Source organism: Salvelinus namaycush, chromosome 18, assembly GCF_016432855.1.
Source record: "Salvelinus namaycush isolate Seneca chromosome 18, SaNama_1.0, whole genome shotgun sequence".
In the NCBI taxonomy this organism is placed as follows: Eukaryota; Metazoa; Chordata; class Actinopteri; order Salmoniformes; family Salmonidae; genus Salvelinus; species Salvelinus namaycush.
The window spans coordinates 13,844,752-13,858,454 of record NC_052324.1 but is presented as its reverse complement, the minus strand read 5'-3'; the positions used below and the strand labels follow the sequence as shown (position 1 = coordinate 13,858,454).

The 13,703-nt window shown below is 44.2% G+C and overlaps 1 protein-coding gene across 1 annotated transcript; it reads left to right on the top strand.

Annotated features, from left to right (window-relative positions):
* Window positions 1-4,328: 4,328 nt before the first annotated feature.
* Window positions 4,329-13,037, top strand: LOC120063555 (low-density lipoprotein receptor-related protein 1B-like). The gene is made up of 23 exons (XM_039013912.1): window positions 4,329-4,374; window positions 4,849-5,007; window positions 5,177-5,392; window positions 5,534-5,767; window positions 6,224-6,439; window positions 6,562-6,798; window positions 7,083-7,298; window positions 7,436-7,662; window positions 7,938-8,067; window positions 8,223-8,413; window positions 8,514-8,700; window positions 8,879-9,091; window positions 9,201-9,387; window positions 9,654-9,855; window positions 9,987-10,151; window positions 10,309-10,509; window positions 10,759-11,299; window positions 11,382-11,501; window positions 11,668-11,775; window positions 11,859-12,092; window positions 12,331-12,691; window positions 12,829-12,931; window positions 13,014-13,037. Exons 1-23 carry the CDS (start codon window positions 4,329-4,331, stop codon window positions 13,035-13,037), a joined length of 4,518 nt encoding a protein of 1,505 aa, XP_038869840.1.
* The last annotated feature ends 666 nt before the right edge of the window (window positions 13,038-13,703 follow it).

The following is a 13,703-nucleotide window of genomic DNA, read 5'->3' as shown; positions in this document are numbered from 1 at the left end:
AGTTAGTTAGACTTGAACAAGAAAGACACCCTAGTAGGCTAGCTGAATTCAGAATCTTAATCCCTCCTGATTGGATCAAACAAGACAATCATATTATTTTAGCATATCGGATTGGCCTACAGCAATGTCAATCTTTTTTGTTTATTTGACAGCATGGTTATTTTTCGAATCTGTCGTTGACATTGTCAGTGAGGAACTAGCTTGCGATACATACTTTTATATGAATTGATATAACTGATAAACCTTTCTCATATTACATAAAGAATAGAGCTGAGGAAAGAAATATTGCATGTAGCGGCATCCCCTAATTTGAAATGATGCACAATTGGTTACTCAAAGATAAGATTTCATGCGAAAAATAAATCCAGGCTACTTTAGATAACAGGTTGATGAAACAACTTTATATGATGTTTCTGTTTGAAAGTAGCAACCACGCCTTGTGTATTTCTCATTCCTCCGTTGAAATCATTGATCTAACACATCTGAGTGGCAGGTTTCAAAGCTCTTCCTAAATCAAATCAAATTGTATTGGTCGCATAGTTCTACACATACCTCGACTAACCTGTACCCCCCCACAGGTGCATCGATGCTTATGTTTCTAACTCCCAACAACGCACCATACCTAACAGTACAAAACATTAATACACAAATCCCCAAAATAAAAGAAACAACTTAAGAAATCAAAACAAACAATGTCAGAGCCCGGATATAAAATATATATGTATATAATGGTGTGTATGGACAGTATATAAATATGAAAGGTGTGTACAACAGTAGTTATATAGGATTTACAGATGAAGTGGGTATGTAACATTATTAAAGTGACCAGTGTTCAATCACTATGTACATAGGGCAGCAGTCTCTAAGGTGCAGGGTAGAGTACCCTGTATGGTAGCCGGCTAGTAACAGTGACTAAGTTCAGGGCAGGATACTGGGCAGAGGAGCTAGTGGTGACTATTTAACAGTCTGATGGCCTGGACATAGAAGCTGTTTTTCAATCTCTTAGTCCCAGCTTTGATGCACATGTACTGTCTCCGCCTACTATATGGTAGTGGGGTAAACAGGTTGTGACTTGGGTGGCTGAGGTCTTTGATGATCTTCTTGACCTTCCTGTGACACATGGGTACTGTAGACGTCCTGGAGGGCAGGCAGTGTGCCTAGTGGTTTCTGGAGAAGTGGGTACACTCAAATTTTGACAAAACATTTCCAAATGGCCACCCATTGAAGAAAAGGCACCCTGTGTGAAAATGTTGTGAGAAACAGTGACACTGAATGACTGAAAATGATCAATCCCATATTGGTCTTTCACAGTCAGGCCAACCCAAGCCGTACTGTGCAGGTAAGCTATTGGTAGGCCTACTATTGAACAGATAAATGAGGCTGTCAACTGACTCAGAAATTCACAGGTTTCTGATTAATTATTTTCCTGTTCTGTTGGTTTTCTTCCTTTCATTGTTTAGCTGGGAAAGGCATTATCCTATTCATATTAGTAACCATGATAGTTGTTGCATCTTTAATCTCACCTCTTTCTAATTTTCAAATGGATATTTTCATCTCTGTCCATGAAACCGCTCGCATGTGCGGTGCACATTTTAGAAAGGTGTTTTCCCCAAATTGCATTTTGGAACATTGGTGCGTAGGCTTACCACCTTGTGCTTGCACATTGCTGTGCCTAAAATGTGAAGAAATAGTTTATCAAATTTTAAGCTAAACATTCTAGTCTGTTCCATCAGTTTGTCATCTTTTCTTCTGTTTGTAATGTAATTTTCATTACGTGTCGGACCGCAGTAAGACTAGCTGTTGGTTTTGGCATCGGCTAATGGGTAACCTAATAAATCAAATCAAGCCTTATTAATTGATACAGCATATACCTCCACTACACTACTTTGATATGCATCGTGGGGATTAAGATGTGAGTATACGCAATGTTCACTGAAAAATAAGTGTGTATACCTGCATATACCCTCCACTACACCACTGAGTGTGCCCCTGGTGGTGCGTTGGGCTGACCGCACCATCCTCTGGAGACGATACAGCCCGACAGGGCACTCTCAGTTGTGCATTGTAGAAGTTCGTGAGGATCTTCTTCGTCACACTGTCTGTGTGGATGGGCCATTTCAGGTTGTCCGTGCACACCGAGGAACTTGAATCTTTTCACCCTCTCCACTGCGACCTGTCGATGTGGATGGGGCGTACTCTCTGCTGGTTCCTGAAGTCCACGATTGGCTCCTTAGTTTTGTTGACGTTGAGGAAGAGGTTATTGTCCTGGCACCACTCCGCTAGGGTCTTCTCCCTGTAGGCTGTCTGGTCATTGTTGGTAATCAGGCCTAACACTTGTTCGTCAGAAAACTTGATGATTGAGTTGGAGACGTGTGTGGCCACACAGTCATGGGTGAACAGGGAGTACAGGAAGGGGCTGAGCACGCTATTACAGTATCAAATCAAATTTATTTATAAAGCCCTTCTTACATCAGCTGATATCTCAAAGTGCTGTACAGAAACCCAGCCTAAAACCCCAAACAGCAAGCAATGCAGGTGTAGAAGCACAGTGGCTAGGAAAAACTCCCTAGAAAGGCCAGAACCTAGGAATAAATCTAGAGAGGAACCAGGCTATGAGGGGTGGAGAGTCCTCTTCTGGCTGTGCCGGGTGGAGATTACAACAGAACATGGCCTAGATGTTCACATTTTCATAGATGACCAACAGGGTCAAATAATAATAATCACAGTGGTTGTCGAGGGTGCAACAGGTCAGCACCTCAGGAGTAAATGTCAGTTGGCTTTTCGTAGCCGATCACATTCAGAGTATCTCTACCGCGCCTGCTGACTCAAGAGAGTTGAAAACAGCAGGTCTGGGACAGGTAGCACGTCCGGTGAACAGGTCAGGGTTCCATAGCCGCAGGCAGAACAGTTGTAACTGGAGCAGCAGCATGGCCAGATGGACTGGGAACAGCAAGGAGTCATCATGCCAGGTAGTCCTGAGGCATGGTCCTAGGGCTCAGGTCCTCCTAGAGAGAGAGAGAGAAAGAAAGAAAGAAAGGAGAGAAAGAGAGAGAGAATTAGAGAGAGCATACTTAAATTCACACAGGACACCGGATAAGACAGGAGAAATACTCCAGATATAACAGACTGACCCTGGCCCCCCGACACATAAACTACTGCAGCATAAATACTGGAGGCTGAGACAGGAGGGGTCGGGAGACACTGTGGCCACATCCGACGATACCCCCGGACAGGGCCAAACACAACCCCACCCACTTTGCCAAAGCACAGCCCCCACACCACTAGTATATGTCCGTGACCACATCAAGGAAGGGATGAAAGAAGCAATTTTAAAAGTATTCAAACAGGGCCACGGATTCACCACCATGGTATCATCTTAATAGTCTAAGTGGCTTCCTTTCCTCATTTCCTTCCATTCATCTGCATGGATGTCGAAAACCAGGATGGGCGGAAGCAAAATGTAGAGAGCATCAAAACCATGATGAGTAAATTTAGACTGACTGACTGATCAACACATAATATTGAGTAGTTATTTAGGATGTAAGGTGATTTGTAGATCAGTCAGTCAGTCTCGACTAACCTTTAAAGTCAGCTGCAATGTCAAAAGAATCGCCTTTAAAGTAGGCAAGCCCTGGGCGTTCAATATTGCAGCCAACAGTGCAGGCAACTGCCGACTGACTGATCTACAAAGAACCTTGCATCATCACTAACTACTTATTATTAATTTCAAGATCAGTCAGTCACAATTTATCCATTATACATTAGTTTTGATCCTTTCGAACACTGCCAAAGAGAGGAAGCCAATGTTGACTACTGGGTCACAGGGAGAATCTCAATTGCATTTCCTTGATTCCTCCTCGTGTTCCCTCCTCGCGTTCTCTCTCCTCACCTCCTTCTCAAACCCCATTAGAAGGAGGTGAGGAGAGAGGATGCAAGGAATCAAGGAAATGCAATTGAGATTCTCCCACACTCCACAAGTCGTCCTCATAGGCCGTGTTCGAGAGGATCAAAACCTCAATGTATCCATGGGTAAATTGTGAATGACTGACTGCTCTACAAATAATAATGAGTTGTTATTTATGATGCAAGGTAATTTGTAGATCAGTTAGTCGGAGGCCATTGTAATCGGACATTGAACAAAGACATTGTAATCTTGTTTTTTAGTAGTAAAATGTACAAAAATTGTCATCTGTCCATGTGAGATTAGCCTCATAGAGCTCCTTCACCCTCACTGATTGGTTCAATGTTCAATTAGTATCACCTGGCATCATTATAAAAATCCTTGACCTGAGCACATGCATTATTTGGTCATCTTGCATTCATCAGGCATGGCTTTCTATCTGCTTCTGTGTATAGCAATTTTGGAGATCTCAGGTGAGTAATGGGGCATGCTTGTGGTTGACGGCTTTCACCAATCCGTTAAGCTTGTGTTTTTGGCGTTGGACTATATCTGCCACCAGTAAGAATTTAGCTAGCTTCATGAAGTAGCCAATGCTGCTAATAATACATTTGGCTAACTACGTTATCAACACTGATGTTTGGAATTGCCAATAGCGTTGTCTTTGGTTGAGGTGAAAGGTCAGTTCTCAACTTTGGTTTAAAAAAAAAAAATCTGTTTCCCACTTGTAATTATGATTTAGTCATTCAAGTGAAACTTTCCAGTTGTAACTCAACTTCCGATATGTCTAACAGTATGTGAATGCCCAATAATTGTACCAAAACTTGTGACTAGACCGCCCTCTACAATCCACATTGTAATTCACAGAAATGATTACCTTTAATTCCTTTGTCATTGTTCAGACATCTCATATTTAGAGAATTAATAATTTATTTTTTACTTCCAAATAGTTTTGCGTGCAGCTGTGCGGACTCCATTGAAATGCAACCTGGGCACTAAACCCTGCAAGGATGGCTCTGAGTGTATTCTCTACCAGCATGTGTGTGACGGAGAAGTCGACTGTAGGGATGGCTCTGATGAGGAGGACTGCACTGTCACATGCACTAAAGGTTTCCACTCGATTTCCATTGCTTTCACCAATCTAGTGTTATCAGTGATTTCCTCAAGGAAGGATGGGCTCCAGGATCTTTACATCAATAAAATCATCAGTTTCAGTTACATCTCTGTCCCCCCCCCCCCCCCCCAACATTTGAAGTAGTGTTTCATCCATTCATTTAGGCCAGTTTCTGTGTACCCATGGGAAGAAGTGCATTGACCAGAAGCAGGTGTGTGACGGGGTGGCCCAGTGTCAGGACCGTTCTGATGAGGTGGACTGCCTAAAGGACATGGAGGGCTGTGCGCACCACTGTGACAACACAACCCGCTGCCTCCCTAAAACCTTCCTCTGTGACGGCGAGAACGACTGCCTGGACGGCACCGACGAGGCCAACTGTGGTAATGCCCCCCCCTTACTGTCACTATTGCTTGAGTTTTGATTAAACATGGTCCCTATTACATCTTTCAACTTATGTAAATGCATGTCGATTTATTGCATCTTGTCCTTTGACACTAAAGTCAGTTTCACACTCTCCCCAGATTCAGACTCTGATGGTCATAAAAATCATCATGATGTTGAAGTTTCTGAAAATGAATCGAGCAACTACAAAGGGTTTACCACCATGTCTGCACCAGCACCCCTCAAGTGTCCTTTTGGCACTAAACCATGTCAGGACAAGACTGAGTGTGTTCTTTACAGCCATGTGTGTGATGGAGATGCAGATTGTAAAGATGGCTCAGATGAGCAAACCTGTTCATTAGAATGTGAAAATGGTAAGAACCGGTGCATAGAAATGTATGACATTTTGAAAAGCATGTTCCTCCCCCTGGTTTATTGTATAAGACAATACTGCTCTAGTGCAGTTGTTCCCAACCAGGGCTACTAGGCTCCCTCGGTTTTACATGGCCTATCCACAGGGGGTACTTCAAGACTAATGAGACCATAGGCCTACTGGTAAAATGCACATGAGGGGGTACTTCAGGCAGAGAAATTCAGTTGGTGGTACAGTAACCGCAGAAGGTGGGGACCAGTGCTTCTTGTGTAATACATGCTTACTGTAGCAATATTTTGAACTATCTAGCTTATTTGCATTCACTCAAATACCAATAGAACATATACACACAGAACATAGTTGCATAGACCACTGCATGTTTAGAATTCCCTCTTAGAAATATTCCTAAAAGGTCACCATTGTCATTGACTGCTCTTAAACTGTACTGTATGTTCAGGTGAGTTTCAGTGTGCCCATGGGATGAAGTGCATTGACCAGAGGCAGGTGTGTGACGGGGTGGCCCAGTGTCAGGACCGTTCTGATGAGATGCACTGCCTGAAGCCCATGGAGGGCTGTGCTCACCACTGTGACGACAAGACCCGCTGCCTCCCTGAGACCTTCCTCTGTGATGGAGAGAGGGACTGCCTAGACGGCACCGACGAGGCCAACTGTGGTAATGCCCCCTCACTGGCGCTTGAGTTTTGTTAAACATGGTCCTTATTTATCTATACACAAGTTGCGCTATAATTTATTGCCTCTTGTCCTTTGATACTAAAGTCAGTATTTCACCCTTAGATTCAGACTCCACTGATGATCATAAAAATCATCGCTATTTTGTTGCTGAAGATTATGACGGCAACAACGAAGGGAATGCCACCTCAATGTCGGCACCAGCACCCATCAAGTGTACTTTTGGCACTAAACCATGCCAGAACAATATTGAGTGTGTGCTTTACAGCCATGTGTGTGATGGAGAGGCAGATTGTAAAGATGGCTCCGATGAGGAAGGGTGTTCATTAGAATGTGGAAGTGGTAAGAATCAGTCAACATAAAAAAATAAACATGGATAGTAGTTTGACATTTTGAAAAGCATATTCCTCCCCGTGCTTTTATTCTGTTCATGACAGTACTGCTCTAGTAATACATGTTCAGTGTAACCTTTAACTACCTGGAATTCACTCAAACCTATTGAACATGTACACACAGAACAGTTGCATAGACCACTGCATGGTGTGCATGTTTAGAGTTCCGTCTTAGAAATATTCCTCACAGGTCACCATTTCATTGACTGCTATTAAACTGTACTGTATGTTCAGGCCAGTTTCAGTGTGCCCATGGGAAGAAGTGCGTTGACCAGAGGCAGGTGTGTGACGGGGTGGCCCAGTGTCAGGACCGTTCTGATGAGATGCACTGCCTGAAGCCCATGGAGGGCTGTGGTCACCACTGTGACGACAAGACCCGCTGCCTCCCTGACACCTTCCTCTGTGATGGCGAGAGGGACTGCCTGGATGGCACCGACGAGGCCAACTGCGGTTAGTTTCATTTCCAAGGAACCACTAAACTTAAGCAGAACTGGGGCCATGTTGAAACTGTCAAATTTTGTCCAAACTGCTTGATTTTAGAGGAAGTTCAATTGAAGAAATTGCCGTTTGGTCCCCTTTACCCATAGCTGATGAGAGCTGCAGCAGTGGGGAGTTCCGTTGCACCAGTGGTCAGTGCGCATCTATAAGCATGCGCTGCGACGGGCATCCTGACTGTTGGGACCACTCTGACGAGGAGAGCTGCACCAAGCCCCCCCAGTGCACCAACCGCCGCTGCCCACACAGCCAGGAGTGTCTGCTGGAGGAGTGGGTCTGTGATGGGGAGCAGGACTGTAAAGATGGCTCTGATGAAAAGGTGGGGATATTTGGCCTGGGTGCAAGTCTGTTTCACATGACAATTCCATAAGGAGTTGGCAAGGGGGCAGAAACTGACAGGCAGGATGGGTAATGTTAGAGATTTGTAGAATTGAGTTCAATGGTTACAGCCTTATTACTCTTAATTGATTTAGGATAGCCTCAAGCCACCTGATCTCACGAGCTTGCACGGCTGTTCGCTATACGATAGCGCAGTGGTATTTACGAGGCTTGTAGCTCAACTTGGATAGAATACAGTATATTGAATTCTTTCAGGATTGCAAGATGTTCCAATTGAAGTGTGGGGAGTTCCAGTGGGCCTGTACATCAAAGAGCCAATGTGTTCCCAAAGCATGGAGATGTGATGGAACAAAGGACTGTGCTGACGAAAGTGACGAGGCAGGATGTACGTAAAAAGATACTTATTCTAGCTATGGATTTGTTAATTACTGGATTGTTATGTTGAAACTGAATTTGTAATAGTAAATTAATAAGCCTTTCAATTATTCAGACATTAGTAAAAATCGACTAAGTATGGTGTTTTTGTACATCTTTTAACAGGTGGTCAGGTGGAAACATGCCCTTCTCACCAGTTCCAGTGTGCTAGTATGTCGGAGTGTTTGGACACAGCCCTGGTGTGTAACTTGGTCAGAAACTGTGCTGATGGTTCTGATGAGGGTGGCGACTGCGAAATCAAGTGTCCAGACAAAGCCCTATGTGTCCAAAACTGCTACAGCACACCACAGGGAACAGTGAGTAATGGGGAAATGCTCTCAACTTGAGACTGCTTTGTTTTTACTTATCTGCATTGTCTTTGACCACCTCTACCGATTCTGTTTCTCTCCCATAAAGAGGTGTGGGTGTAAGGCTGGTTACCAGCTCGACAAGGATGCAGTGTCCTGTGGTGATATTGATGAGTGTGAAGGTGGTAGACAAGTTGTTTGCAGCCACTCATGCGTAAACACTCAGGGCTCCTTCCACTGTCACTGCAACCCTGGTTACCTGCTGGAATCTGATGGCCGCCGCTGCAAGATCATGGGTAAAATATCAAGGCTTAGTGACAATCATGGAAATTCCCTCTGCTTGATTTAAAAAAAAAAAAAATTGGATGAATGTGCACGACAGTGAACTGACTTTTGGAATGCAGGGTATGTTGGCTGAAGTACTCGTATACGTCACACAGTAGGTCTATACCAACCCACATTCTTTTCCCACAGGTGAGCCGTATCTTCTGGCCTCTGTGCAGACAGACCTGTTCCTTGTTGGGCTGAGAAGCAGTAGTCTGGATGTCCTGGTGTCCTCTGCTAAGAAAGCCATCCTGTCTGTGGACTATGACTGGAGGGATCAGAGGGTGTTCTGGGTCAGCCTGGATTCAGAGAGCATAAAGTGGTCCTCTCTAGACCAAAAAAAACGAGGAACCCTTTTCAAAGGTTAGTATTATGGTTAAATTAAGCATAACAATTGAGGCTGTAAATGCCACTGAAAACAACAGGGCAAAGTTATTTGTTCACTTATTGTTACACATTTTGATCTCTACAGGCATCAAATCTGACTGCATTGCTGTTGACTGGGTAGGGAGAAACCTGTACTGGATTGATGGCATTGGAGGTGGTCGGATTATTGCTATTGGATTAAACTCAACCATTACGAGGGCTCTGGATCTCACTGTCATTCTTGACAAGGACTTTGAACAACCTCTCTCTCTGGCACTCCTGCCACAGAAGGGGCAAGTATATTTTGTAGTTGTGACCGATGAATAGCACCCACCCAAACATTCTAGTGCTTTTGTATTTGTTTGGAGAAGGGTGATTTTGACTAAATTAATACATGCTGCGTAACAATCTTGATCAGGGACGGGGTCTTATTGAATTGGTGTCAACCTAACCGCTGTCCAATTGTAGGCTCATGTTATTTAATGAATATGTATTGTGTTTTCAGGAGACAGACCTTTTCAGTAATCAGCAATAAACATTGATTTGGATTTAATTGCAGGCTCATGTTCTGGTCAGAGATTAGTAATGAGGCAAAGATTGAGCGGGCAGGAATGGATGGGTCTGAGAGGAGAGTGGTGGTCAGTCACAGCCTCAGCTGGCCAGGCAGTCTGGCTGTGGACCCAATAGGGGAGCGGCTCTACTGGACAGACAAGAAGCTTGGGTGCATTGGCTCAGCCACCCTGGATGGCGGGGACATCAAGGTACTACAAATGGATGGTTGTTTGCATAGGACTAGATCAGACTTGTCGTGTAATGGTGCTTAAAATGAAATCCTACCAGAGTTGGATAGCCATATTTCAATGTCCGCTATCTGTTCCTTTCCCTCCTGAAGATTCTGCAGTTGACGGAGACCACCAACCCGTTCTCGGTCACAGTTTTCAATGACCTGCTCTACTGGTCAGACACCAAGAGGGGAACTATTCAAGGGGCTAATAAAATCACTGGAAAGAACCGCCAAGTTATACTAAAACGACCTGCACAACCCTTTGGACTCAAAGCAAGTATCTTTTCCCCAATTTCAATGTGTGAATTGTAAGCAATTTTTCTTTTCACCTAAAATAAGATGGCAATCTCATGGGTTTGCTGTAATTGCACAAAGAACATGTTTGTATTCAAATGTGTGCTTAATGATTTGCATGTATCTGGGGGTGCAGGTCATTCATCCACTGCTGCAAACAAGCACTGATAGTCCCTGTGAGAAACTTCGTTGCTCTCACCTGTGTGTGTTGGCCCCTGGCCCCAAAGGGGTTTGCAAGTGTCCCTCTGGTCTGCTCCTAGCGGATGATGGCCTCAACTGCTCCAACCTGGTCAACTCTGCCTTCCTCTTGGTGTTGTCTCCAACTGTTGTGACACAGGTAGGACTCTGCCCACTCAGGTTTACCCACTGCACTATATTCAATGCTACATGTTAATGAATCAAATTCCCTGTCCTCTCAAATGAAAAGCTCTTAGGAATGCCTGGTAACATGTAAGCTCTCAGTAGTAACCTGTACTTTGAGTCTGGAAGCCCGATTGGCTTTGCGTGCTACTTGTGTGCAGTTATTCAGGAGTAAACGACAAACTTCTCCACCACCATGCACTTAGACATATGTATGTGTCTCTAGATATACCTGCAGACCATGCTCAGTGCTGTGGGCCTGAAGACCTGGCCTGAGCACCTCTCCCTACCTCTTGCCAATGTCAATGAGGCAGCCATGTTGGATTACACCCTACGAGACAAGATCCTGTACCTGGCTGACTCTGGCCAGTCTTCTGTAGGCCTCTTCAAGCTGAAGGAGACCAGCTTGGTGCCTCGTGGCCAGTTCCTGCAACTTAAAGGGGACACTGTCACAGCCCTGGCTCTAGACTGGATAACCCTCAACGTATACTGGAGTAGCACCAAACAGCCGCGCCTGCAGGTCACCTCTTCCAATGGGGAACACACTGCTGTGTTAATTCATGATATGGAAAGTCTGGAGTCCATAGCTCTTCACCCACTTAGTGGAAGACTCTGTTTTACCAACCTGGCCAAGCAGGGGGAAGGTGCTCATGTGGAGTGTGCTCACATGGACGGGGGGAAGCGAGTTCCGGTTTGGAAGGATGCTGTGCAGCCCACCTCCCTGACTTTCACCAATGATGGCGGGGAGATTTACTGGGCTGACATCGGTGAGGAACCATTGTTATACAATACAAACCCTCACTAAGTCAATCTATAGGTGGTGATGGAATACTTTATTTTATGTTCCAGGTGCTGGGGTGATCGGCTCTGTCAGAGTTGATGGTTCTGGATACAATGAGTTTACAACTGGGGATGGCCTTACTGCATTTGCGCTCAGCAACGGCATGCTCCTCTGGGTGACAGACCATGGTAATGTAGATTATTCTTTATTAACACAGCTGCCATTGCCAGTACTCAGTGCCACATTACTGTAGCCAGATGGCTCTGATACATTAATCAAAGTATTACTAAGGATAATGGTTCTTTCACCATGGTTTTGGATTATCATTGCTGGTTAACATATCAAATGTTTCAGACACGACCCAAGTTTGGTATAGAGATGACCAACTGATCAAGACACTTTGGTTTGAGGTCAACACTGAAGTTGTCAGTTTGAAGGCCTACAGCAAGTCCAGCCAGATGGGTAAGAAAGGCCACAACATTTGCACACTACTCTACTTACTGAGACTATTCACATTTTACTCTTCCTCATACATCTATTTCTAGGTTTCAACTTCTGCTCAGATGGGAATGGAGACTGCAGTCACTTGTGTCTGGCTGTCCCTGGTGGTAGGACATGTAGGTGTGCCCATGGCCATCGACCAGTCAATGCCACACACTGTGCCCTAGACCAGCACTGCCCAGCTGGTAGTAGACCCTGTCTGGACGGGCACACATGCCTCCCCCTGGAGAAGTTCTGTGATGGGCATCCTGACTGCCACGACACCTCGGATGAGAATTGTGAGATTTCTATTAGCAATGCCTGAAATTAATGATCTTAGCTGTAACTCAGCATTTCCCACACCTGGTCCTAGAGGATCCTTAGCGCTACACACCAAGTGGTTAACACAAGCTTTCATTTAATTCAGTTGTCTAGTAAGGCAAACAAATATGCAGCTATTAGGGTTCCCAGGACCATGATTCGCTGTCATAACCTAACCTCTATTGAATACAAAACTAGTCTGATATTCTCCACCAGGTGTCCATCTCAAAGGGCAGTCTGAAGTCCAGTCTAAAGCTCCAACCCTGCTGCCAAGCCCCAGCATTCCCATGTCTGCAGATCCTGGCTCTACCACTCTGGACAACAGTGGGCTGGTGAGAAACCTGGATGTCAAGCAGCAGTGTAGCGAGAAGCGCTGTAATGGGAATGGGGAGTGTGTGGAGACCAATGGGGGCACCTCCTGTGCCTGTGGTCTAGGCTACAGTGGAGACTCCTGCCAAGACCAGCTCGCCAATACCATGCAAGGCCCACTAATCTATGGGGCTGTTGGTCTCTGTGCTGGGATTGTAGTTATCAGTGTCCTTGTTGCTGTGGTCAGGAGGAAGATTGCAAACACAAGGTAAGCCATCCCAACTGCTTGTATGGCTCTGCCATTTAGTTGAACATATCAATCTACTAGGTTTCTTGTGTTTAGAATGCTTTCTAATGTGAGCTGTTTGGCAATAGATTGAATCTATTCTCCTTTTCCATTCCTAGGCGAGCCGGCCCTGTGGTAAAGCAGACCAGTATGACTGACTTGGAGAAACTTGGAGATTCTCCCTCTACACAACCTTCACCTGACGAAACTAACTTTTCAGAGGTACAGTAGGCTGTTTTAAATTGTATTTAAAAGCAAATAAGCTTTAAGTTTTGCTTAAAACAATTTTTTTTGTATTTCACAGGAAGTGGTGTCATCTGTGGCGTAACTAATTAAACTGCATATTTTATGCCTAATCAATAAAGGATGTTGCATTTTCTATGGGCTTGTTTTTATACACATTTCCAATTTTGGTCCATAGGGATTGCCTTTTGAGTAGCTCTACACAAGTAAACAGTGGACTTGATTTTTGACCTTTAGGCAATGAAAATAACTAATTTGGTTCTGACCACATTGTATAATGACTTTGCCTTTGAACAGTATTTAAATGATAAAACAAGGGCGTTTAAGTTATATGCAGTGGTGCAAAGTACTCCAATTGTCATACTTGAGTAAAAGTAAAGATGCCTTAATAGAAAGTTAGTCACCCAGTAAAATTCTACTTGAGGAAGTGTTTGGTTTTAAATATACTTTATCAAAAAATGGAAATGCACTTAATCAAATGTACATTAATTTCAAAGTTTTTATTAAGCAAACCAGATGGCACAATTTTCTAAATTTTATTCACAGCTAGCAAGGGGCACAACACTCAGAATTAATTTACAAATTAAGCATTTGTGTTTAGTGAGTGCGCCAAATCGGAGACAGTAGGGATGACAGCTGTCTTGGCCCATCGTCTTGTCAATGTAACGAGTACTTTTGGGTGTCAGGGAAAATGTATGATGTAAAAATGACATTGTCTTTAGGAATGTAATGGGTAAAATTGTGAGATGGT

Bases quoted from the DNA above. Each gene is read 5' to 3' on its own strand.
- LOC120063555 (XM_039013912.1), top strand. From the start codon at position 4,329: ATGGCTTTCTATCTGCTTCTGTGTATAGCAATTTTGGAGATCTCAG. The intron at 8,414-8,513 runs GTGAGTAATGGG...TCTCCCATAAAG, and splicing joins ACAGCACACCACAGGGAACA to AGGTGTGGGTGTAAGGCTGG. The intron at 10,152-10,308 runs GCAAGTATCTTT...CTGGGGGTGCAG, and splicing joins CACAACCCTTTGGACTCAAA to GTCATTCATCCACTGCTGCA.